At 39.8% G+C, this 23,056-nt stretch overlaps 1 protein-coding gene across 1 annotated transcript in view; it reads right to left on the reverse strand.

Moving 5' to 3' along the window:
* LOC133051459 (cytochrome b-245 heavy chain) overlaps positions 1–22,294 on the reverse strand; it is a 33,095-nt gene extending 10,801 nt beyond the window's left edge. Inside the window, exons 1-8 of the mRNA XM_061135880.1 lie at positions 22,139–22,294; positions 19,874–19,969; positions 18,379–18,489; positions 11,754–11,838; positions 10,441–10,586; positions 7,836–8,026; positions 4,932–5,061; positions 2,421–2,513 (exon numbers count right to left, since the gene is read on the reverse strand). Coding sequence (XP_060991863.1) covers positions 2,421–2,513; positions 4,932–5,061; positions 7,836–8,026; positions 10,441–10,586; positions 11,754–11,838; positions 18,379–18,489; positions 19,874–19,969; positions 22,139–22,183 — 897 coding nt within the window. The 5' untranslated portion in view covers positions 22,184–22,294. The remainder of the gene's footprint in view (positions 1–2,420; positions 2,514–4,931; positions 5,062–7,835; positions 8,027–10,440; positions 10,587–11,753; positions 11,839–18,378; positions 18,490–19,873; positions 19,970–22,138) is intronic.
* Between the last annotated feature and the right edge of the window lie 762 nt (positions 22,295–23,056).

The following is a 23,056-nucleotide window of genomic DNA, read 5'->3' on the forward strand; positions in this document are numbered from 1 at the left end:
CCCAGCTCCAACACTTCCTGTAGGATCCGCTGAGGCTGCAGTTGCAACCACTTTGACAGCCACCCATTTCCTTCCCTCAGTCCTGCCTTTTTTCTTTTACAAGTTCATCTCCTGAGAACCCGCCTCAATAAGTCTTCTGCATGCAGTTCTCTGTCCCTGAGTCTTGGCTGGGGAATTCACCCTAAGACTCCAGCTTATTGTGATTTTTTTCTTTTCCTCTAAGAAATCAAGGCAGTGGCTAGAAACAGGAAGAAGAGATGGTTTTCTATTCAGCCTTCCTGTTTCCCCAGGGGATGATCAAGAGCCTCAGCAGCCGGACAGAGGCAGAAGGCGACCCTATTGACTAGTTGTATAGCTACGTCCCCCAAACCAAGCCTAAGGTGCTGGTCTGTCTTTGTCCCAAGTCCCACCTTGAGCCTGCCTGATTTCATGCATTGTTTGTTTCTCTCTATTTGGGGAGTACACGGTCCATCTCTCCCAAAGCCAAGCCCCACCCACCCGTTGTTCTTTCTCCATGTACCTGAATGTTCATAATAGCTTTGTTTACAATAGCAAAAAAATTTGGAAACAGTCCAAATGCCCATCAACTGGTGAGTCGGTAAATAAAAATAAAAACAGAACACAACAAAATGCTTTCACTGTAATATGCTGTTTCTGTGATGATTCCTGAGATCTTAGAAGGACTTTATATGTACAACAGAAAACAAACCAAGGGACATCAAAGGAAAGGAAAATCAATAGAAACAAAATAGCACTCTCCTAATGTTGACTGAGGGGCTTCTCTGGTAGCTCGGTGGTAAGGAATCCACCCGCGATGCAAGAGACATAGGAGACACTGGTTCAATCCCTTGGTTGGAAAGATCCCCTGGAGGAAGGCATGGCAACCCACTCCAGTATTCTTGCCTGGAAAATCCCATGGATAGAGGGGTCTGACAGGCTACAGTCCATGGGGCTGCAAAGAGTCAGACATGACTAAAGGGACTGAGCACAATGTTAACTGATACTGCTGAGCTTTTCTTTTCATGAGTGAGGAGTAGGAGAATGGGAAATCCTTTGAAGAAAAATTGTCAAATGTTTCCAAAATTTGTGATCCAAATGTAACTTAAATGACAAGGCTGCAACCCATGTCCCTTCATCATTGAATTAAGGAGGTGTAAAGCTTCATTTTGAAAACAGAAAATAAAGTTTGATGAAAATGATTTTGCAAATTACGCTGCTCACATTGCAATTTTGTGTGGTGAACATGATCTTTACCATATTGCAATGTTGCCACCGCAGGCAACACTGGGACAGGAGGGAGTAAAATGTCCTAGTGGACAATACAGTCACAAAATACTTTTGGATAGTACTTCGTTCCTTACATGTGTTGACATGAGAAGAAAATGGATATTCATTTTATTCACAGGAAAACAAGTTTGCCTTAGAAATAGGCCAAGCAGAAATACTTGTCTGGTTAGTTCATTTTAGTCGAGTAAGGGAAATTTTGTGGTGGCTCTTTTTGCTGATCTGTGGGCTTTTTCTCATACAATATAAATATCATAAAAGGAGAACTGTTGTGGCTTCCTATATTTCAAGATCTCTATTGCTAGCTGGACTACGTTCCTATGACCTTCCATAGAGGTCCAGAAAGAAGAGGTAGGTGGACAGGAAGGTTTTGTGTGTTTTGCAAAAGCAACCCATGGTAAACTTTGGTAACTACTTTCTGAACTGAATTGAATTCAACTTTATTTGATAAAAATAGTCTTGTCTGATGTTTCCTGAAACTATAATAAGGTGATTTTATTTCTATTTATTTATTTAGTGATAAGAAGTGGCATTGACATGAGGGGAATAAACTGCTATATATTTGAAGTTACCAGACTCAACTCTCAATGAAGTTTAGTTAGCTTACTGAAGACTTTGAAGACATTACCTCTGATATTCTGTTACCACATACAAAGCACAGAGAAGGAGGCAAAGAGGACCTGGGGAATGATCTCTCTCTCAGTAAGACCTGCCCTGGTTCCTGGATTCTTTCGGCAACTGAACATTTTAAGGCTCAATAAATGACCTTTGTGACTTTTTGAACTCATCTCTTTTGCTTCTTTACTCTTAACTAATTACATCATCCCTCATGCCTCTCCCCTTAACACACACACACACACACACACACACACACACACACACACAACACAAATTCATTTACATGAAACATTTGTGTTCATTTTTCAACAGAAAATGTTAAATTCTAGTTTCCCCAATGAAAAGATCCAATCATTTGATTATCAGGCTAGGGGCATTGAAACAAACCATAGGTCATCTCTCTGCCCTAAGTTTAATCAAAAGAAACCAAGTAAAAGACAGCTCTGACAGTGTTGTAGAGAACTTGGGTAGACTTGTCCATGATATAGTTAGACAGTCATTCCTAAGTCAGTGCCTACCTTGGTGATGACCACCTTCTGTTGAGATCGCCAAAACCGTACCAACCTCTCACAGAGATACAGGAACATGGGACCCACTATCCATTTCCAAGTCTGTAATCAGAACAAACAACGAAAAAAAGCGTGTGTTAAGGGGTGGTAGTTAATAAAAGATTCACAGGGACAAAACATTTCAGAAATGCAATTAACATTTGTGGGCTTGTTTAAATATTTGATATTATATTAGTAAATTTCTTCTATAAGAGAATGCATGAAAATACCTAAAGTTAAAATAAATTTCTGAGCCAGTAAAAATAAACATTTTCTTTGGTCACATTGGGGAACTATATCTACAGTATGAAACTCTCCCAAGAGGAACTGCCCACAAGAATGGGATTTCCTCCTATTGTTGCAATAGTAGTTGCAATAATCCTACAGCAGAGTAAAGTTGGTTTCGGAATTAACATTTCTCTAAAGGATAGCATTTCAACAACATCATATTTTTAATGTAACATTGCAATTACTTTCTCTCAGTCATGTAGTCAAAGCTTAATTCGTCACAAGATGAGAAATTTCATGTAAGAATTTAGCTGTTTCTCCAATATTCTGGCAAGTTCTCAGAGCTAAGCAATGCACTTGCTGAATAGGGACAGATCCAGAGATTTTCAGCTTTTTCTAAAGTCCCCTCTTGTCAGAATCTGCAATGTTTCAGACCACTGGAATTACTCTGTGGCATTGTTGGCTGTCCAAAAATATTTAGACCAAACAGATCCATCCTGGGATTCAGTCAGTTAGGTTCCTAGTTGAATATCTGAAGTAGCAAAGAATTTTAGAAGGTGATACCATCTAAAATATGACATTCCAGAAGGGATTCCAAGAGGGGAAGAAACCCCAGAGGACTTTCCGGACTCTCACTTATGAGCTTTCTATGAAAATTTTTAAGAAACTTATTTTTGGAAGTTGAGAGCACCCAAATAGACCTATCTCCAGTCAAAGTTGAAAAATATCTGCCCGGAGGTCATAAATTCTCTGCTACTGGCCTTCATTTTCATGGGACGGGTTTTTCAAACCATCCAACTTTATCCATCTATTTCCTGGGGGCCACCTGGGGCCACATTGAATGGAGCCAGGTGTTGGACATCGCCTCTAATCTTCCCAGAAACCCAGGAGCATTTCTGAGGTGTCTGTTAAGGTAGTAGCATTCTGACTCCAGCTGTCTTCAAGGAAATGTGCCTTCCCCAACTCATAAGAGGACCTGCAATACAGTTCCCTTTTAATCCTTTCTCTTGATGTCTCTGGACTTCCCTGGTGGCTCAGTGGTAAAGAATCCACCTGCCATGCAGGAGATGTGGGTTCAGTCCCTGGGTTGGGAAGATCCCCGGGAGACGGAAATGGCAACCCACTCCAGTATTCTTGCCTGGAGAATCCCATGGAGAGAGGAGCCTGGTGGGCTACAGTCCATGGCGCTGCGAAGAGTTGGATGAGATTGGGTGACTAAAACAACAACATCAACAACAACAACAACTGATGTCTCTATGTAGTGAGGGTAGTTCAGTGACGTGTCTGGTTACTTTCATTAATGAGTAAGGATGCTGAAAGATGTTAAGTCCTCAGACAGCATGCTGTTTCTAGAGGAAGAGTACCCCTATATTAGGAGAGTAGGGAAAAAGGAAGGAGAAATGGGATGGGAAATTTGCCTTTATATTATACTGTGTTTAAGGACACAATTAATGATCCTTTTCAGAAGACCTGTACAAACGTTGATTTTTGCTTAGTTTTATACCAATAGCTAAGATAATAACTGATAACGTGTATTGCTTGCCAATGGGGGAAAAGGTATGAAAATCACGGGGTTCACTTCTCACTCTATGAAACAGAGATATTGAGAATAAACCAAATGGAGTTCTTGAGAGTTCCCAACAAAAGGGAAATATTTTAGCATCCTTTCCCTTGGTCACCCTTGCCACACTCCTGTTCTACCATGAAGTGCCATTGGGTATTGGCATGAACCTAGCTCTCCAGTCTCCTTTATTCACAGACAGGACCTCCTGATACCTAATGGCAGCCCTATGTACCATCTTACAAATTTCCACCCAGCTCTAAAAGCTGGATAGAAAATCTTATTTCCTGGTATCTGAAGAGTCCCTGGCTCCTTATATTATAAATCATTATCTGAGCTTCCCAATTCAGCTCAGGATGGAATCCCTCTGAAAATCATTAACTGATATTATCGTGGCCATCTTATCCAGAAGAGATAGAAGTTCTTGAATCCAAATGCACTTTAAAAAAACAATACTTTTCCAAGTTTTATGTCAGGATGCTCCTAACAGACTAATGTAAAAAGTAACCTTTAGGTTACTTTTCAAGAACTAATTCTAGACAATCAGCATAGCAGAAAAACACTGGATACTTATCCTAGCAGTTCTATGACATTCATAATGGACAACTCTATGACATTTGTATGTATTTCTTAGACGCAGTTTGAAGATTGTAGGTAATGAAACTATAATAGCAACAATGGGTTGTACGTACCATAGGAGGGTTCCCAGAGAACTCCGGGATTGGGCAGTTCTTTATTTTTCCCCACTGTGAGATGTTTTGATAACAGTTTCTTGGTTGGTGTTTCAACAAACTCTCGTTAGTCTGCCCACGTACAATCCGCCTGAGGAGGAAATGTAAGTCCTGATCATTTAGAAATGAGACATTAAGTTCTTAATTTTTTGAGATTCTGAACATGTTTTTAGTATTCTAATATGGGTCTTATACTTTTCATTTAAAAGCAATATCTCATTGCCCCCTCCAAGTAGATTAGAGGAAGGGGAAAAATGCATGATCTTTAGCAATAGAAAAAAAATTATATGGGGACTTCCCTGGAAATCCAGTGGTTGAGATTCCAAACTTCCATTGCAGGGGATGTGGGTTTGATCCCTGGTCTGGGAACTAAGATCTCACATCCCACATCCCACATGCTGTGCAGCATAGCCAAAAAAAGAGGAAAAGAATAAAAAGGAAAACCATGTATGGTGGCAAAAAGGATATTTATATGTAACATTACATCTACAGGGTAAGTTTTGGATCATCCATACATATTTTTGAAAAACAAAACAAAACAAAACAAATGGTAACTATTAGAGTTCTTAGTGCTCAAGATCACATGGGGAGTGATAGAAAAAAAAAATCTGACTTTCTTCTCTTCTCAGTGCCACGACCGGAAGTCAGAAAACTTGCATTTTAATCCCAGTTCAGCTGCTACCTAGCTATGAGACTAAGTAATCAGTCAACCAGTGTAAGTGGCAGATTCTCCTCAGATGGAGAACAGGGAACATATCTGTCCTCTGCCTGCTCCACAGTAAGATACATATCTAGGAGGGACTTCCTTGGCAGTCCAGTGATTAAGTCTCTGCACTTCAAATGTAGGGGGCACAGTTTCAATCCCTGGCTGGGAACTAGGATACCACATGATCCGTGGCCAAAAAAAAAAAAAAAGATACAAATTTATGAATCTATACAAATGTAAAGTGGTGAAATTACTCAGCTAGAGGGGGGAAGAGATTAATTTTTTTTCTCTAGGATTCTCTGAAACAACTGGATGATGACTGAGTCCCATTTAAAGATACTCATTGGTTTAAGAGGGTTTTCCAGTAGTCATGTATGGATGTGAGAGTTGGACTATAAAGAAGGCTGAGCGTCAACGAATTGATGCCTTTGAACTGTGGCATTGGAGAAGACTCTTGAGAGTCCCTTGGACTGCAAGGAGATCCAACTAGTCCATCCTAAAGGAAATCAGTCCTGAATATTCACTGGAAGGACTGATGCTGAAGCTGAAACTCCAATAGTTTGGCCACCTGATACGAAGAAGAGCTGACTCATTTGAAAAGACCCTGATGCTGGGAAAGATTGAAGGCAGGAGGAGAAGGGGACAACAGAGGATGAGATGGTTGGATGGCATCATCAACTCTATGGACATGAGTGTGAGTAAGCTCTGGGAGTTGGTGATGGATACGGAAGCCTGGCATCCTGCAATCCATGGGGTTACAAAGAGCAGGACACGACTGAGTGACTGAACTGAACTGAAAGAGGCTTTGTCTATACAGATATTTCAGTGCTTAGAAAGGGATGACCAGGGGTCAGGGTCTGCAAGTTGATCAAGAATGCACACGAGGAGAGGGAACTATATTCAATATTTGGTAATAAACCATAATGGAAAAGAAGCTGAAAAAGAATGTGTGAGTTATTTTGATGTACACCTGAAACTAACATGACATGGTACCTCAACTGTATTTCAATAAAACATTTTTTAAAAAGAATCCACATGAGGAGTTGCCACAGGCTTCTTTCCCCCACTCTTCCCCTTTTCATACTCAAGTCTCAGCCCCTTCTAGGCTGACTTGACTCAGAGCAGAGTCATTGAGCCTTGAGCACCTACTTCCTCTACTCTTAGTTATCTGCAGCCCCGTACCCACTGGGGAACTTCCCAGGCCTGCTTTTGCGTGCAGGTGGGAGAATCAGCTAGTGTGAAACAGTAGAAAAAGGAAGCCTGGTATGAAACAGGGGTCCCAATAAGGCAAACTCTCTCAACCGCACATCCAGGCACTGAGTGTCTCTAGGACAGATTCACCGCTGCCTGCCTTAGCCCCTCTGAGCTCCAATCCCATCTAAACCACTGATAAACTGGTGGTGGCTTGGCTACATACTGGGTTGGCCAAAAAGTTCATTTGGGTTTGTACATAGGATGGTACAGAAAAAGCCAAATTAACTTTCTGGCCAACCCTGTACTTACCTTTTTAAAGTCTGTTTCCTTGTCTATCATTTCCCCAGGAAATGAGGACAGTAAGAGCATGTCTTCCTTTTACAGGTTAAAAGAAACATGTCTGTCACAGATGCTCAATAGAAGCTTAGGTCTTCCCTTTATTATGTTAGTATGCTTGAAGGCAATAACCATGTGTTTGTCGTTCTAGTATTCCCAACTATGTCTGAGATTGGCCCTCATACACAGTAGGTAATCAGTGAATGATTGGCTTGAATCAAAACTCATTGAACTACAGCAGACCCTTTCACCTGATGAATCATTACCCTCCCTTGTTTGGGAATTTGTCTAATTTATGAGGGATTAAGCCATGGGAAACATCATTGCGGACATCCAAGACTCTACCAGCACTCTCAGAATGCTTCATTTATGCTTGCAAAGATATTCAAAACTTTGGTGTATTTTTCAAGCTTGTTATAAATAACTGCACTATGAATAGTTATGAGTTGCGCACCAGAAACTAAAGTGGTACTGAGTGGTTTTTATCAAAGTGACTTCTGTTTTCACCTCTTATTCTCTCAACAGACAGGCTGATCACACCAAGACAGGGTCACTGTGCCTCTTAACAGAGCACCAGGTCTGGGAACTGAGGGGCATAAAGTACTTGGCCTTGGAGTTTAAATACTCACTCAGCTCCATGGATGGCGAGACCAATGAAGAAGATCACAAAGAGATGGTGTGTGTACCAAAACACTTCAAAATAAGACCTCCGGATGGTTTTGGTGGAGGATGTGATAATTAATATCAGGCACAGTGTAATGACGACTCCGGTGATGCCTGCCAACCGAGTCACCGCCACATATAGGCCTCCTTCAGGATTCTGTAAAATACACAGACACAGACACAAACACACACACATTACTTGTATGCTCTCAGATGCAGGACTCCCCATCTATAGAGAGTCCAATGAATAGGGCAATAGGTATGTTCTTTCCCTCTTTAGATAATCCTAAGCATCCCTCAACAGGGTGGTACAGACTTTGAATTGTTGTTGTTTAGTCTCTCAGTTGTGACTGACTCTCTTGCAACTCCATGGACTGTAGCCCACTAGGCTCCTCTGTCCATGGACTTCTCCAGACAAGAGTACTGGAGTGGGTTGCCATTTCCTTCTCCAGGGGATCTTCCTGACCCAGGGATAGAACCCACGTCTCCTGTACTGGCAGGCGGATTCTTTACCACTGAGCCATCAGGGAAGCCCATGTAGACTTAGAATGGATGGTTCCAAATTAAAAGTCTTACATGGTTGAGGTGTCATCAGAAATATCAATTGATATACAGAAGTAGTTCTCAGTATCAGAAAAAAGGACATTTGTCAACTCCATGTCCTAAAAGGGTCAGAAGCTCTTTTCTCGCTTTGATTTGCAAAGTGTTATAATGCTTAGCTTGTAAAAGTATTCTGGGCACACCACATCTTAGGCTATGTTCCTCCTGACCAGATCCTGAGATGAGGATTCATGGGTAAGTGATTTTGAAAGAATGTGCTCCTGAAGAAACTGGTAAGAGAACAGGAAAGAGGAACATGTCAAGTCAAATAAGAGGGTGTTGTTCAGTGGCTTAGTTGTGTTCCATGGACTGCAGACCACCAGGCTCCTCTGTCCTCCACTAGCTCCCAGAGTTTGCTCAGATTCATGTCCATTGAGTCGGTGATGCTATCTAACCATTTCATCCTCTGCTGCCCCCTTTTCTTTTGTCTTCAATCTTTCCCTGCATCAGGGTCCTTTCCGAGAGGGTGATCTTAGGCCAAATCTTCAGCCTGATGCTGCAGGGAAACTGCTGAGGGTCAAACACACCTCAGGGTTTATCCTGACTAGAGGCAAAGAAGCTGGGTTTTTACGGCCCGAACCCATCAGTTATTGGTTAAGACCAGCTCAGAGAGATAGTTACCTAGGCCCTTTCAGATCTTGGAGCTTGTGGGCAAAGGGCCTCCAGTAGCCCCAGGGCAATCCTCTGAGGAAGAAACACAAATACAGGCAATTGAAAATGAAAGCACACAGAAGGGCGGGGGAACAGAGATCAGAAGAGTGACCTGAGCCCAGCACTGCAGAGTCAGCTCACTTGATATGTTCGCAGTGTCGCCTCTATGTATCATTGTATAAATAAAAGAAAAGTCATCCAAGACATCATAGAAAAAGAATTCCTATTTTATTTGATGCTGTTCAATTCTGTCCCTAAATAGATCACATTTTTTAATATCAGCCTGAGGATAATGATTTCTGCAAAATTAAAGGACTTTTTTGGTAATCTAAACGGACAAGAAAATGTGTTTAGAATTCAGTGTATAGTGAGTGATTTGATTCAACTATCCTACCCAACCGTTGACTGGGCACATGAAGATGATTTCGACCTTCTCCCTCTGAGCATAGAAGGCTGTAGCAACTACTGGAAGGGAAGAAGTCCTTGCCTGTGGATTGCCTATATGGCTGCTGCTGGAGCAATTAGCAGACAGAGGCCACCTATCAGATGTTATAAGCAAGAAAGAGGAAAAGCATTGCTGATGGGTGTCAGCTGGTGGCTGACCTGGTATTAACACCTCAGCCAGAAGCTTCCCTATTTCACATAAACAGTTTCATAGAACACCAACATCAGACAAGGTCATTCTGTGACCTTGTCATTCAAGAGCAGTCAAGACAAACACACGTATGACTGCTGCTTCTTAGCCTATTACAGACTTAGCCCCATTCTTCTGCCTCCTAGAAAAAAAGAATTATTAAGATACCTAATGCTGGAACTATCCCAATTCCGGACTGAATCTGACCCAGAGCAAATGCTTGTTTTCTGAAACCCCTCCCAAATCATCTGACACAAATCCCACAACAAGCCTTTCTCAACATCCTCCTGAGAAACCCCAGATTTCCTCAGAGTGTGAGGTTTCTTTGCTGCAGTAAGTAATAAACCCAAGTTTGTTTGACTAGACGATGTTCCTGGCTTTCTTTGACTGCTGGGCCTTGTCAAGGATAAGCCTGAGTTGCTCCAGGCTTCATGTATACTCGCTCTTACAGGCGAGTTTAAGAAACTGGAAAACATCTCGTGACCTTCCACATTTAGCATCAGGAGTATGGGAAGCATTTTCTATGTGGCCACATTCTTAGAACCTACAGACCTGGCCCTCTGATATAGTTAGTCTACTTTTGTCCTTGTTGCTGTTCTGACCAAGTAAAATTGTTCACTCACTGAAATCTAATCCTCAGTTTTAACAGTCTAGAGAACATCTGAATTAGGAAGTTAGAGGCTTACCTTGATTCTCTGTCGAACAAAATTGAGGTAAGTTTCACCGGGCTTATCTCCAATGTCAGAGAGTGCTATTGAATAAGGATCAGAATTGTTGACTCGGGCATTCACACACCACTCCACATTAAATAGATGTGCAATGGTGTGAATTGCTAAAGAGGGCAGAGAAGAGAAACAAAGAGGGTGAGTGGTGTACATAATTTTATTTGGAGCCGAGTTTCTGGCTACAGTCCCTGTGTGTATGTGTGTCTGTGTGGTGCTCTGTCGCTCAGTCATGTCTGAGTCATTGTGATCCCATGGACTGTGGCCTGCCAGCCTTCTCTGTCCATGGAATTTTCCAGGAAGAATACTGGAGTGGGTTGCCATTTCCTGACTCTATGATAAAGTAGTGAAGATTTGATAAGGATCCCTTCTTATACCAACACCACTTTCTTAATAATTATAGTAATAAAACAAAATATTTAACACATATAAATACATGAATACTATTATATATACATATAAAAAACAATAATAAAAATAAAATCTTTAGCTCATAATGTCTATCTTTGATTCTCAATTTATGGGCTATGGTCCTTGTAGGGTTACTGCAAGAAATCCATGGATCTATATGTGCAACCAAGTATTTTTTTTTAATGAAAGCACTATTTTAATAACTAGGCAGCTGTTATGACAAATATTCATCAATAAAAGAATAAATAAATAAATCATAGTATGTTCAAACAGTGCTCAATGAATCAACAATGAGAATGAATGAACTACATGGACAGGTCTCAGAAGCTGATAGTGAATGGAGGAAACCTCTGTCTAATCATATACAGCATAATTTGATTTATATAAAGCTGAAAGTAAGAGTAGCTATTCAAGGGAGTTAGTCATCAGGATGGTGATTCTTTGTGATGGGGGTGACTTAGGAGCCCAGAGAATGAGCTGCAGCCTGATAATGTTCCATTTCTTGATCTAGACTGTTATTGCTTCAGTTCAGTCGCTCAATTGTGTCAACCAAGTATTTTTTTAAAAATGAATGAACAAAAGTTCTTACATGTGAACTAACAATTTTCACATTAAAAAGTGTGGAAAAGGGGGAGTGCACTGGGATTTTATCAGAAGAGCCTTAGGGAATAACATTTTAAGACCTGAAGGAATAAATCCTAATGTTGGGATGGCAGAAAGAGTGTTGAATATTTTTCTAACAGAACTCGTTCAAAAAAATATCTCAACCTACCTGCAAAGGCTGATCTCTTATTTTGAAAGTATCTTAGAGGGAATACTCTGGTTTCGAGTTTTCTTTGCAATCTCAAATATCTGAATGAACTTACCAGTGTGAAGTGCAATCATCCATGCCACCATTTTATGAAAGGTGAGGTTCCTGTCCAGTTGTCTCCGAATTCTTGTTGAGCAGCACTTTGGATTAAAGGGAAAAATAGTAACTGTTAACAAGAAAGTTTTCTCTGTGTCAGATATCAGACACATATTTTCACATTTAATTATTACAACCAATTCTCTAAAAAAAAAACAAAGCTATATCATCCTACCCATTTGACAGATAAGAAAACTGAGGCTCAGATTGGTCAAACAGCCAATGAGTAGCATGGTTGGCTTAAGCAATGTTTTAGGTTCTCATACTATTAACATAAAAAGCCTCGCATGGAATTCATTGCTTAATGGTATAAAATATGAATTTGGACAGAAAGCATCAAACTATGTAGCTTCTAGTTCAGATTAATTTACTCAATAAAGAGAGGATATAGAAATTTTATAAGGACAGGGGTGCCCTCAAAGATCCAAAGGTCCAGTGGGGACACAGACAAATGAACAGTTCTACAACAAGTGAATAGTTTTAGAATAGCACCCTTCTAGGAAATACACACTATGAGAGGTAGAAAAGTGTCCACCTGCACATGTTGATAGAGACAACAAAACAAGGGAAATCATTAAAACAATCACAGCAAAAATAATAATAGCCAAGGGTATTCACAAAGAGCTTGTGCAGAAGTGTTTTACATGCATTGACTCATTTCATTCTTACATTAATTCTATGTGGGAGGTACCATTGTTATCACCACATGACAGGCATAGAGAGGTTACCTTCCCCTAGGTTTCATAGTTAATAAGTGACAGAATTGGCTGGGGTCTAAACCCCAGTTCCCTGATGCTAGAGATATCAACAATCTGATATTTCATACCTTTTATGATTACCTTGGCATTACTATGGAATTATGGCCAGTTGGTTAGTGTAATTTTCTTACGAACATATGTTAGAGGCTGTGGGTTTCAATGCTTCAATCTGGATTCAGGACATCGCCCAAAATAGAGAAAAAACCCTGCTTTTTGGTTGAATCGGAACCTTGTTTTCCTGAAAAGGAGTCAAGTGCTTGCTCTGGCTGCTTTGTTTCCAAGGGTAGATGTACTGGCATAAAGATTCAGAAAACTTTTAAGGAGACCAAAGTGAAAAAACCCCAAAACAAAACAAAAAACTTAGGTATTATAAATAACTGGTTCTAAACATATTTAATTTCAATACAAGGGCATTAAATATTTGACTTACTTAATTTTAATAAAATATTGTGGTTTTATAGAAAAAATAGAATTACATGGAAAACTGCTTACTCCACTATCTTGGAGTTAGTTACATTTAGGGAGGGTAGGCCAAACGGACCATGAAAGCAGATTGCTGAAACTGCAGAAATACTAGTAACGAAGACACATGATTCCAAAAAAAGGGAAAAAAACAATTAGGCTTTGCTGAGTGCCTTCTATGAGCCAGGCAGCTTATCCATAATCACTACACCATTTAATATAACCAGATAAATATTACTATTTTCATTTTACAGATAACAAAACTGAAGCTTCCCAGATGGCTCAGTGGTAAAAAATCTGCCTGCCAAGCAGGAGACCCGGGCTCGATCCCTGGGTAGGAAAGATGCCCTGGAGAAGGGAATGGCAACCCACTCCAGTATTCTTGCTTGCCTGGACAACCCACATGGACAGAGGAGCCTGGTGGGCTACAGTCCATGGGGTTGTAAGAGTCAGACATGACTTAGTGACTAAACCACCACCATATATATACATTTTATTAAAAGGAAAAACAGAGACTTGTAGTCACTAATGAGTTAGTAGAATGGGGTCCTACTAGGGCACCAATCCCTCATTTTTTTCCTAGTCACCCTCTATAATGTGGTCAGGAATGGCAAACACATCCAAAGAGAAGCCATACATCATGATTATACCAGGCTTCCAGATAGAATTTCCTCATCGTTTCCTGACAAGGGGTGGGGGGGGGGGGTGGCGGTGAGATGGTTGGTTGGGAAGGGAGGGCTTTGCTGCCTGTGATTGCCCAGGGCTTTATTCTTCCTCACTACCATGCAGATACAATTTTTATGCTTTTGAGTCACTTGTGAATTACCACCAGCCACCTACTAATGACCCAAGCTGCCATCATGTACCATAGCTTCTTCACTGAATGACCAGTGACTTCTTTTTTTTTAGAAAAATATTTATCTATTTGGCTGTGCTGGGTCTTAGTTGTGGCATGAGGGATCCTCAGTAGAGGTATGCAGGATCTAGTTCCCCAATCAGGGATTGAACCCTGGGCCTCTGTATTGGGAGCATGGAGCCTTAGCCACAGGACCATCAGGGAACTTCCACTCCCTTGACTTATAATGGGGAGGTCCTCTGTTACTGTCAGTTAGAGCCTTGCTCAATCTCAATAAGCTAACATTCAAGTGCAAGGGAGATTACTCAGTCACCTTGGCAGATTTCTATGCTTGATTCAAACTGCAAGAGTAAAAAAATTTAAAAAAATCGAGAAACAGAACTACAAACTACAGAACTACATATTTAATGGAGCATAACATTAGCTTCTGTAACATGAGTGTTACGGAAACTTTAAAGTTCTATTTTATGTACACCTGGTCTCACCACAAATGCCATAAATGAATCTGAATTAGATATTTATATGCAATTTGAGAGAAATTGCAAAGCCAGCCTTGACTCTACAGAACTCAGGCAAAGAAGCTGACAGAAACCTGGAAGCATTAGAATATGCGATAAATATGAAGATCACCACTGGATTCGTGTAGCACTGTCTATAATTTTAAAATTCCATGTTTATCTTCTATCTCTTCCATAAAACTCTAAGCTCTCTGAGCTCTTGGCTCATCCATGTCTTACCCTATACTCACTACGTGTCCCTGTGCTTAGCACATAGTTGGCACTCAACAAATATTTGTTCACTGACAACTCACTAGTTGACAGACTTAGTCAATTAATACACTTTTAGAATGTCATTCATATCTGTTCTTACATTCGCATTATTTCATTTGTTTTTAAGCTAAAAACAACAACAAAGAGAAGAAGAAAAAAACAGCTACAAGACAGGAAGTCTAAGAGCCTTGCCCTGGACCACATGTTAGATAGAGGGCTACATTGAGAGCCTCTGACTCACAGGCTATATAAGGTTATAGAAAAGAGCTCACTCTCTCACGTTTCTGTTTCTTTCTGATCTTCAGACTAGAACTTCCATCCAAGCTGAGGTTGTTAAGGTTTCTTTAGGGACTTCTGTCTGCTGAGTCCCACCATTCCCCATTTCCCTCAACAGAGCAGGCTCAGTGTTTACCCCTATCTTCCCTGGGAAAGGCCAACCCTGGGGCTTTTTTTCTCCAGCTAACCAGGATTATAAAGCCAGTTCTAAAGGATTAAGACCATTAGACACTGAAGTTCTGTGACTGTTTAGTTTTCATAAAGGCCAACTAATAAATCCTTGAATCTACAACATCCTTGCCACTTCTAGGTTAGTTTATTCAGCCTGCCCAAACATTGATATATTTGATGGACTTCCTAAGACCACAAGAGTTTTGAGTTTAGGTGGCAAGTGGGAAAGTGGACAGGCTGTGGGGGCACAAATGCCTGGGTTGGAACTTCAACACTCTCATTGAATTTCATCCCCACCTCACTGGCCTGACATGCAGATTTCATGGAGGTAAGGTTTATGAAGACTCAGTAAGTTGCAGCTGTTACCATTTCCAATGAGTCACAGTATGTCCACTCATTTTAATCCCAACCAGAAAAGAAGGTTCTTTGCCAAGTTCACATTTCAGGTTGGGAAATCTGCAAGGAAGGACACACCCCATCTATAAAAGAATGTTACTTGCTCCTCCTTTTTAAAAAACGCATTCTTTGATGTTCAGGTCTCTCTAGCTAGAGAGCTGAACTTCTCTGCAATTTGAAGAATAGCCTCATTTCACCCTTGTCTTTAGAGACCCTCATGAGAATCTTCACTCCCTTTAGGTCACAGGAAGCCTAAAAGCGGCCATTACAACATGTGCTGATAATAGCCATGAAATGGCAGTGCAATTTGAGCCTGTGGAGTAACAAGGATTTCTTAACAAGCTGTCCTGGTGAAAACACTGCCTGTTTCTTAGGGTTTACTTCCTCTAAATAGAAACTATTTGAACAGGAGATATTGGGGGAGAATAAAACAGCTACAGTCCCTGAATTTCATTTAGAAAATGTCCAGATGTTGTACTTTACAGGTCGCCCTTCAAGAAAACTTTTCAATTGCCATATGATCCAGCAATTCCACTCCTTGGCATATATCCAGACAAAACTATATATGCACCCCTATGTTCATAGCAGCACTGTTTACAGTAGTTGAGACATGGAAACAACGTAAATAAATGCTCATCAGCAGATGAATGCATAAAGAAGATGTGGTACACATATACAATGAAATATTACTCAGCCATAAAAAAAAAACCAAAATAATGCCATTTACAGCAACATAGATGCACCTAGAGATCATCATCCTAAGTGAAAAAAGTCAGAAAGAGAAAGAAAAATCCCATATGATATTTATATGTGGAATCTAAAATATGACACAAATGAACCTATCTACAAAACAGAAATGGAATCACAGAAATAGAGAACAGACATGCGGTTGCCAAAAGGGAGGAGTGTGGTGGAGGGATGGAGTTTGGTATTAGCAGATATAAATTATTACATTTAGAATGGATGAACAACAAGGTCCTACTGTATAGAGCAGGGAACTATATTCAATGTCCTGTGATAAACTATAATGGAAGAGAATATAAAGGAGAATGTATGTATATATATAACTTAGTCACTTTGGTATACAGCATAGATTAACACTGTAAATCAATTATACTTCAATAAAAAAGAAAACTTTTCCATCAAATGGAGTTCTACCTCTGTGGTTTCTTAGGTTAAGATTATTTTGGAAATCCTTGTGATCAATGTGTTAGTTATGGCTTGTTAACCCTATATTTGTAAATCAAGTGTTGTATAGTCTTAAAGAAAAAAAAAATCTCCTTAGGATCAATGTGAATTTAGTAAGACTAGGGAAAAGTGAAGTAGAGTTCAAGGCAAGTTCTAATTGTTATTGACAGTTTAGATCACTTTCCGTCCCTCAAGTAGTCATTGATTACCAATTAAGATTAACACCTAAGCTATACATTTCAGGTCCAAGTTTACTAGCAAAGCTCCAACTTGACCTCAGGTATCTACCATTTAAAATCCTTACACTCTCATCAAAGTAGATTGCTTGCTTCTCTCCACTATAAATGACTTCTATTTAATAGGTCATTTTTTAAAAAGCTAGTTAATATAAAAGGAGCATTTTATTAAAAGGAAAAACAGAGGCTGCATGCATGCTAAGTCATGTCCAACTCTTTGCAACCCCATGAACTGTAGCTCACCAGGTTCCTCTGTCCGTGGGATTTTCCAGGCAAGAATACTGGAGTGGGTTGTCATTTCCTAATCCAGGGAATCTTCCTGACTCAGGGATTGAACCTGGGTCTCCTGCATTGCAGGCAGGTTCTTTACCACTGAGCCGGCAGGGAAGCCCCCAAACAGAGGCAACTAGTCACTAATGAGCAGTGGAATGGGTCCCCCCAGGCATCAGTCCCTAAGTCTGGAAGAGCTACCCTCTGTGGTGTGGTCAGGAATGGCCAACACAGCCAAAGAGAAGCCACAAGTTATGATCACACAGGACTTTCAAGAATATGATTTCTTCACCATTTCCTGTGCTTATATCTCCTACAGGTTTATTTTTATCCTTTATGCCCATACCTGATGCTACCTTCTCTAAGAATTCTTTTTTCATCCCCTGCACCACCTGATACAATTTCCTTTGCCTTTGCTTGATTCCCTGTAGCTCCTTCTTTGTAACATTTTGTGGGACCCATCACATTTTGCTTTGTATCATATTTGAGTATGTATGTAGATTCCAAGTTCCTTGCTTCTCATCTTTGTATAACAATAAGAAATTCGTATACCATTTTACAGGTTACAAAAGTTCTTCCTACATAATCTTTTTTTCTTCCAGCATAGTATATTAGGGGTTCAGTAGACTGTTGAAGTGAGGGTGAAAGAGCCTGGGGCATTTAGAAAGCTCTGAACTCCTCAATTCCATGGACCAAACACCTGTCACATTCATTGCATAGTGACTCATGGCTCATTGTTCCAATCTTCTTGGGATATTACCCACCAAAGAGAGTTTCTCTGACTTAAACATTTTGAAAAACATGACACTATGAGATTAATCCCCAAATTTCACATCAGTCTCATAAATTTCTATATGTATGTATATATATACAGATATGTCATATTATGTATATCTGTCTGTGTGTGTGTGTACATGTACTTTATTGCTATTGTGGAGGTATAGGTAGATTGGTTGTTTTGCTTTTTGGGGGGTTTTGTTTTGTTTTCAAAGTCTGTTCCAGGTTAAAAGGTTGTCTCAGGGAGCTCCATTGACAGATAATATAAAAATAGAGAATCAAGCATGGCTTGATTGTATAATGAATATTGTACAGTGGTTGGAATTCTTATAAACCCTTGGTTTGCTTTTCCTATAAAAGGGCGTTGAGCTTGATGGCCTTCGAAATTTTGAGGAACTCAAACTTTGTAAACGTTGGTTCTTACCGCACTGGAACCCCTGAGGAAGGAGAGCAGATTTCGACAGACAGGCAGCAGAATCAGCATGCAGTTGAAATTCAGGCAGGCTGCAGGGGCTCTGGCCAGGGCCAGCGCTGACTGAAAAGGGCAGGATGAAAAGCAGGTGACTCTTGTGAGCCCAGAACACTCCCCCATCTCACTCCGGCCCCCCAACCTCCAGGCTTCCCAGCAAGCATGAGGACCATACTCCAGAGACATCAAGTTATCTGGGAACGAAGGTTCTTCAGAGCCAAGGATTTATTTTTAAGGCCTTGCTCCCCACCCCAACATTTTTATTATGAACATTTTCAAACACAAAGAGAATCTGAAATAATTTCACAATGAATACCTGTTTATTCATCTCCCAGATTCTACCTTTTACATTTTATGAAGCTTGCTTTAGCAAATGTCTATTAATCTATCCATTCATCTGCCTACCTCTGTATCCATCCATCCATCAATGCATCTTATTTTTGATGCGTTTCCAAGTTGCAGACATTAGTTCACTTCCTCCTAAATACCTCAATATGCATATCATTAATTAGAGTTCAGTATAGAAACTGGGGCTTTGTAAAGAAGATTTTCTTAGCACTTAGACTAACCTCAACAGTAACTAAGTTGGTATGGTGTAATGCTTTGGCATTAAAACTGTTCCTTGTAATGCCTAAAAAAACTGCATATATGCAATTAAATATGGGGGGAGGAAAATGCAAAAGGAAATCATCCTTTTCAGCATCAACCTGAATAAATTAACAACAATTATAATAACATAGTATAATTATATGCTATAAGTATTTATGCATATGATGCATAATACATATTATAATTACCATCATTAAGTAATCAATTTGTGGTTTCAGCATGATGTAACAAATGACATCCTCTGAGGCAGCCCTAATTGTAATTATTTCATTTATGATGAAGAAGAACTCTGGCAGTTCAAGGAAACTGAGAATGCTAATAGACCCAAGGAAAGGCAGGGGCCTTTGCTCTGCCAGTCTAGTCAACAGATGTGACCTTTGGGCAAGTTCCTCAAAGGCTCCATACGTAGGGAGAGGCTTATTTCCTGAAGACTATTTCATAACATGTCACTAGGGCTTTTCATGCAAAAAAGTAGTAGGAATTGATGATTTAGAGAATACAGACAGTCCCACTTGTGCTACCTGTATCACCCTGGATGGATCTCTTCAAGCTGGCCATCCATTCCAGAGTCAGTATTAGATTTCTCCTTTAAGCTAAACAGGTACACAGTAGTTCTTGGGAGGGGAAGGTTGCTGCTGGGACCTTCTGCCAGCCTTCTGTTTGCCCCACACTGGAGGACCGAAAGACTCTTGCTCAGGGGGTTGCAATGGAAGGACTGAGGCCAATGGTGCTGTTGGGTTGGTCAGAATATTTCTTTAAAATGTTAAGAGGAATAGGGACAAGAATCTCTGATGAGACATGGGAGCCAGCCAATACCATGGGAAATGGAACTTATACTTACCCCAAGAAGTTTTCGAGTGTAAAAGAACTTATCTGGAATATCATAAACCCGGTAGTACCAGACAAAGAGGAAGACGTTCATCCCCAGCCATATCAGCTGCACAAATAGAAATGGTTGCATGAAGTTTTCAAGTTTCAACAAGCAAATTTCACACCAAGTTGGAGTCAGACCAGGGTCAGGGCTTCCCCCATGGACAGGCCTCAGTATAGGTGGTTACAAAGCTGGGTGGAACCAGCTTCGAACCAGCTCTTTCCTACCAAGGTGTCTCTGCACTTTGGTAGTAACCTTTCCACTCTGTCTTGTCCCCTGTGACTGTTCTACTACTTGGCCACTATGCTGTTATTATCTGTCTATCTCTTCTTGTTTCTTTCTCCTCCTCTTAGGTTGATAGATGATAGCAAGTGACTCAAAGGGAAAGGAATCTGTTACTATGCTGTTTCTCACACCAGGAGGACTCTGGGTTCGATTCTCAATTCTCACAGGTGGAAGATCTCCCTTGTTCACACAGCATCTTGCCCCAGTTAGTGGGACTCTCCTCAGTCTTTAATTCTACTTGATGAATTTTGCTTCAAGTGAGCATCAATGAGGGGATGACTGCATGCTAAGCTGCTTCAGTCGTGTCCGGCTCTTTGTGACCCTATGGACTGTAGCCCGCCAGGCTCTTCTGTCCATGGGATTCTCCAGGCAAGAGTACTGGAGTGGGTTGCTATGCCCTCGTCCAGGGGATCTTCCCAGCCCTGGGAATGAACCTGCATCTCTTGTGTCTCCTTCATTGGCAGGCAGGTTCTTTACCAATAGAGCCACCTGGGAAGCCCAAGGGGATGAGAGGCATGGGATTTATTATTATTATTATTAAAAGGAGATCCTTCTAGACTGTGAGTGTCCATTTCATCTCAAGCACTGACTGCATTCAACAGTGACTCTGCCTGGTGCTCTACCTTCAGGTCCCTGGTTGCTATCTTAACTGTGCTTTCAGCTTATTTAATGTCCTTCAATGCTGGAGAACAGTCTCTCCTTACAAAAAAGAAGGTGCTAAAACCACTTCTCCATTTTCTGACTTTGTCATGTTTATTCTTGATTTCTAAGCTGTGTCTTCACTTTCAAGTATATGAATGCATAATTTAGATAGAGGTCATTTCCCTGGGAAAACTGTGGTAAGGGCTAAAAGTATAATTTGAACTTAGTTTCTATAGGAGTCATCTGTTCTTAAAACAGAAATGAGCAATCAACTTAAGAACTTTGAGTCCTCAGAACAATTCTGTATTTCATTACTGTTAATTTGGCTTGATTTTTTTAAATGAAAAAGATATTGTGGCTTTTATTTTACTTGTGCCACTTGTTTCTACCTCTCCAGTTAAAATAGTCATATTTACTTCATGACAAATTCTTTTAAAAATTTCATTCATAGGTGTCCTTTTTAAAAATCTGAATACTGCTTTTACTGACTACTGGAAAAGCTACTTATAAATCATATTTCTATCATCCCAACCATCTGTGATTGCTTTGCTGAGACCACCACCTTAAAATAATAGTTGATATTTGTTATGTCAAAAACTAAAGAAATCAACATGTCTATTAGAAAAATCACCATAACTTTACTTAAAAGTTGTTTCTCATGACACATTATATTAATTTACATGTAACTATGTGTAATATATATCATACAAACATTATACACATATATCTAGTTTACTTCAATTCCTTTTCCTTGACTTTTTAAAAAAAACTTCACAAATAACTAAAGTTTACTTCAGAAGAAAGAAGATACTTCTTTAAAAGAGAAAATTGAGAAATTCAATTATTTTTGGTGTAATTACTGAACATACAGGCCAATTTCCCGTACATCTGCCAATCTTGTGTTTATTATTTGGAAAACTGTATAAAGTTTCAATTGCTCATTTTTAGGTGGTATAAGTACATAAAAAATAGAAAAAATTTGCTTCTGAGTTAACATTGTAACCAATTCATATTCAGGGATTGTTATCATGAAATATCTTCTACTCCCACTGTGAAATGCTGGCTAATTTAGTACTTTTAAAAAATTCCAGAAATAAACTAGGCGAAGTGAGCCCCTAGATGCATTCCTTCCATGAGTAAATTTGGAAGAATGGACTCATTCTGTATCCATCAGATGGATGCATGCTCACATAAATAAGTTTCAACACAATTTCTCAAATGAATGAAATAAAGCTTTGCTCTATTTTCATTTTCAAGAGAACATAGACAAGTTAGAGAACTTGTAATTTCTTTCTTATTGGTACTTACAATGACAAAGATGGAGATGCCCTCATTCACAGCCCAGTTCCCCATGGTAGCAGAGGTTCAATGCCTTGAGTTTGCCTTTCTTCTCTGCTATGCTTCTTCTTCCCATGAGGAAATGAAAACAGCAGCCTTGGGGCAATCTGTTTCCTTTTCTATTATCAGAAATTAGCTAATCATTGGTCAACTGAAAAGCTTGTTTCCATAACAAATTTAAATCTTCAAACCACAAAAAAAAAAGACAGAAAAAAAAGTCTACAATGATCCAATCACGATTAAACATAATGAGAAATGAAACTAATTTCTACAATGGAGAGACAAATAACAGTGTAATTCATGGTGAATTACACAGTGATTTAATTTCTGGACTGACTGGTTAGCAAATGGCAATTTTTAAAAAGTCACCCAACTAGCCATGACTTCGTGTTAGGTAAAAAAAAAATAATTAGATAGATGTGATCTTTTTTGATAGGCTGGAGCAGCATTTATAATCCTACTGAGAAAAATAACAATAGTGATGGCTGATATTTATACCATGCTTACATTATGCCAATTTTCTAAGATACATATGTGTGTACATACACACATGTACATACACACACACATATACATATATAAAAGTTGATACACATCTATGTGTGTGTCTACACACAAAGGCACCCATATACACACATATATAAATTCAGTATGTAAATAAATTAATTTGATTCTAATATTCCACCTTATAAAGTAGTTTCTATTATTATGATTACATTTACAGATGAGGAAACTGAGACCCAGAGCAGTTAAGTTACTTGGCCAAGGTCATGCAATTAGGAAACTGTGGAGTTGGGATTTGAAACCTAAATAATTTGGCCATACTTTTACCATGATACCAAAATAAAAAAGCCTGACAGTGGCAACCCCGTCCCAAATCACTTCCAA

This window comes from Dama dama, chromosome X, assembly GCF_033118175.1.
Source record: "Dama dama isolate Ldn47 chromosome X, ASM3311817v1, whole genome shotgun sequence".
In the NCBI taxonomy this organism is placed as follows: Eukaryota; Metazoa; Chordata; class Mammalia; order Artiodactyla; family Cervidae; genus Dama; species Dama dama.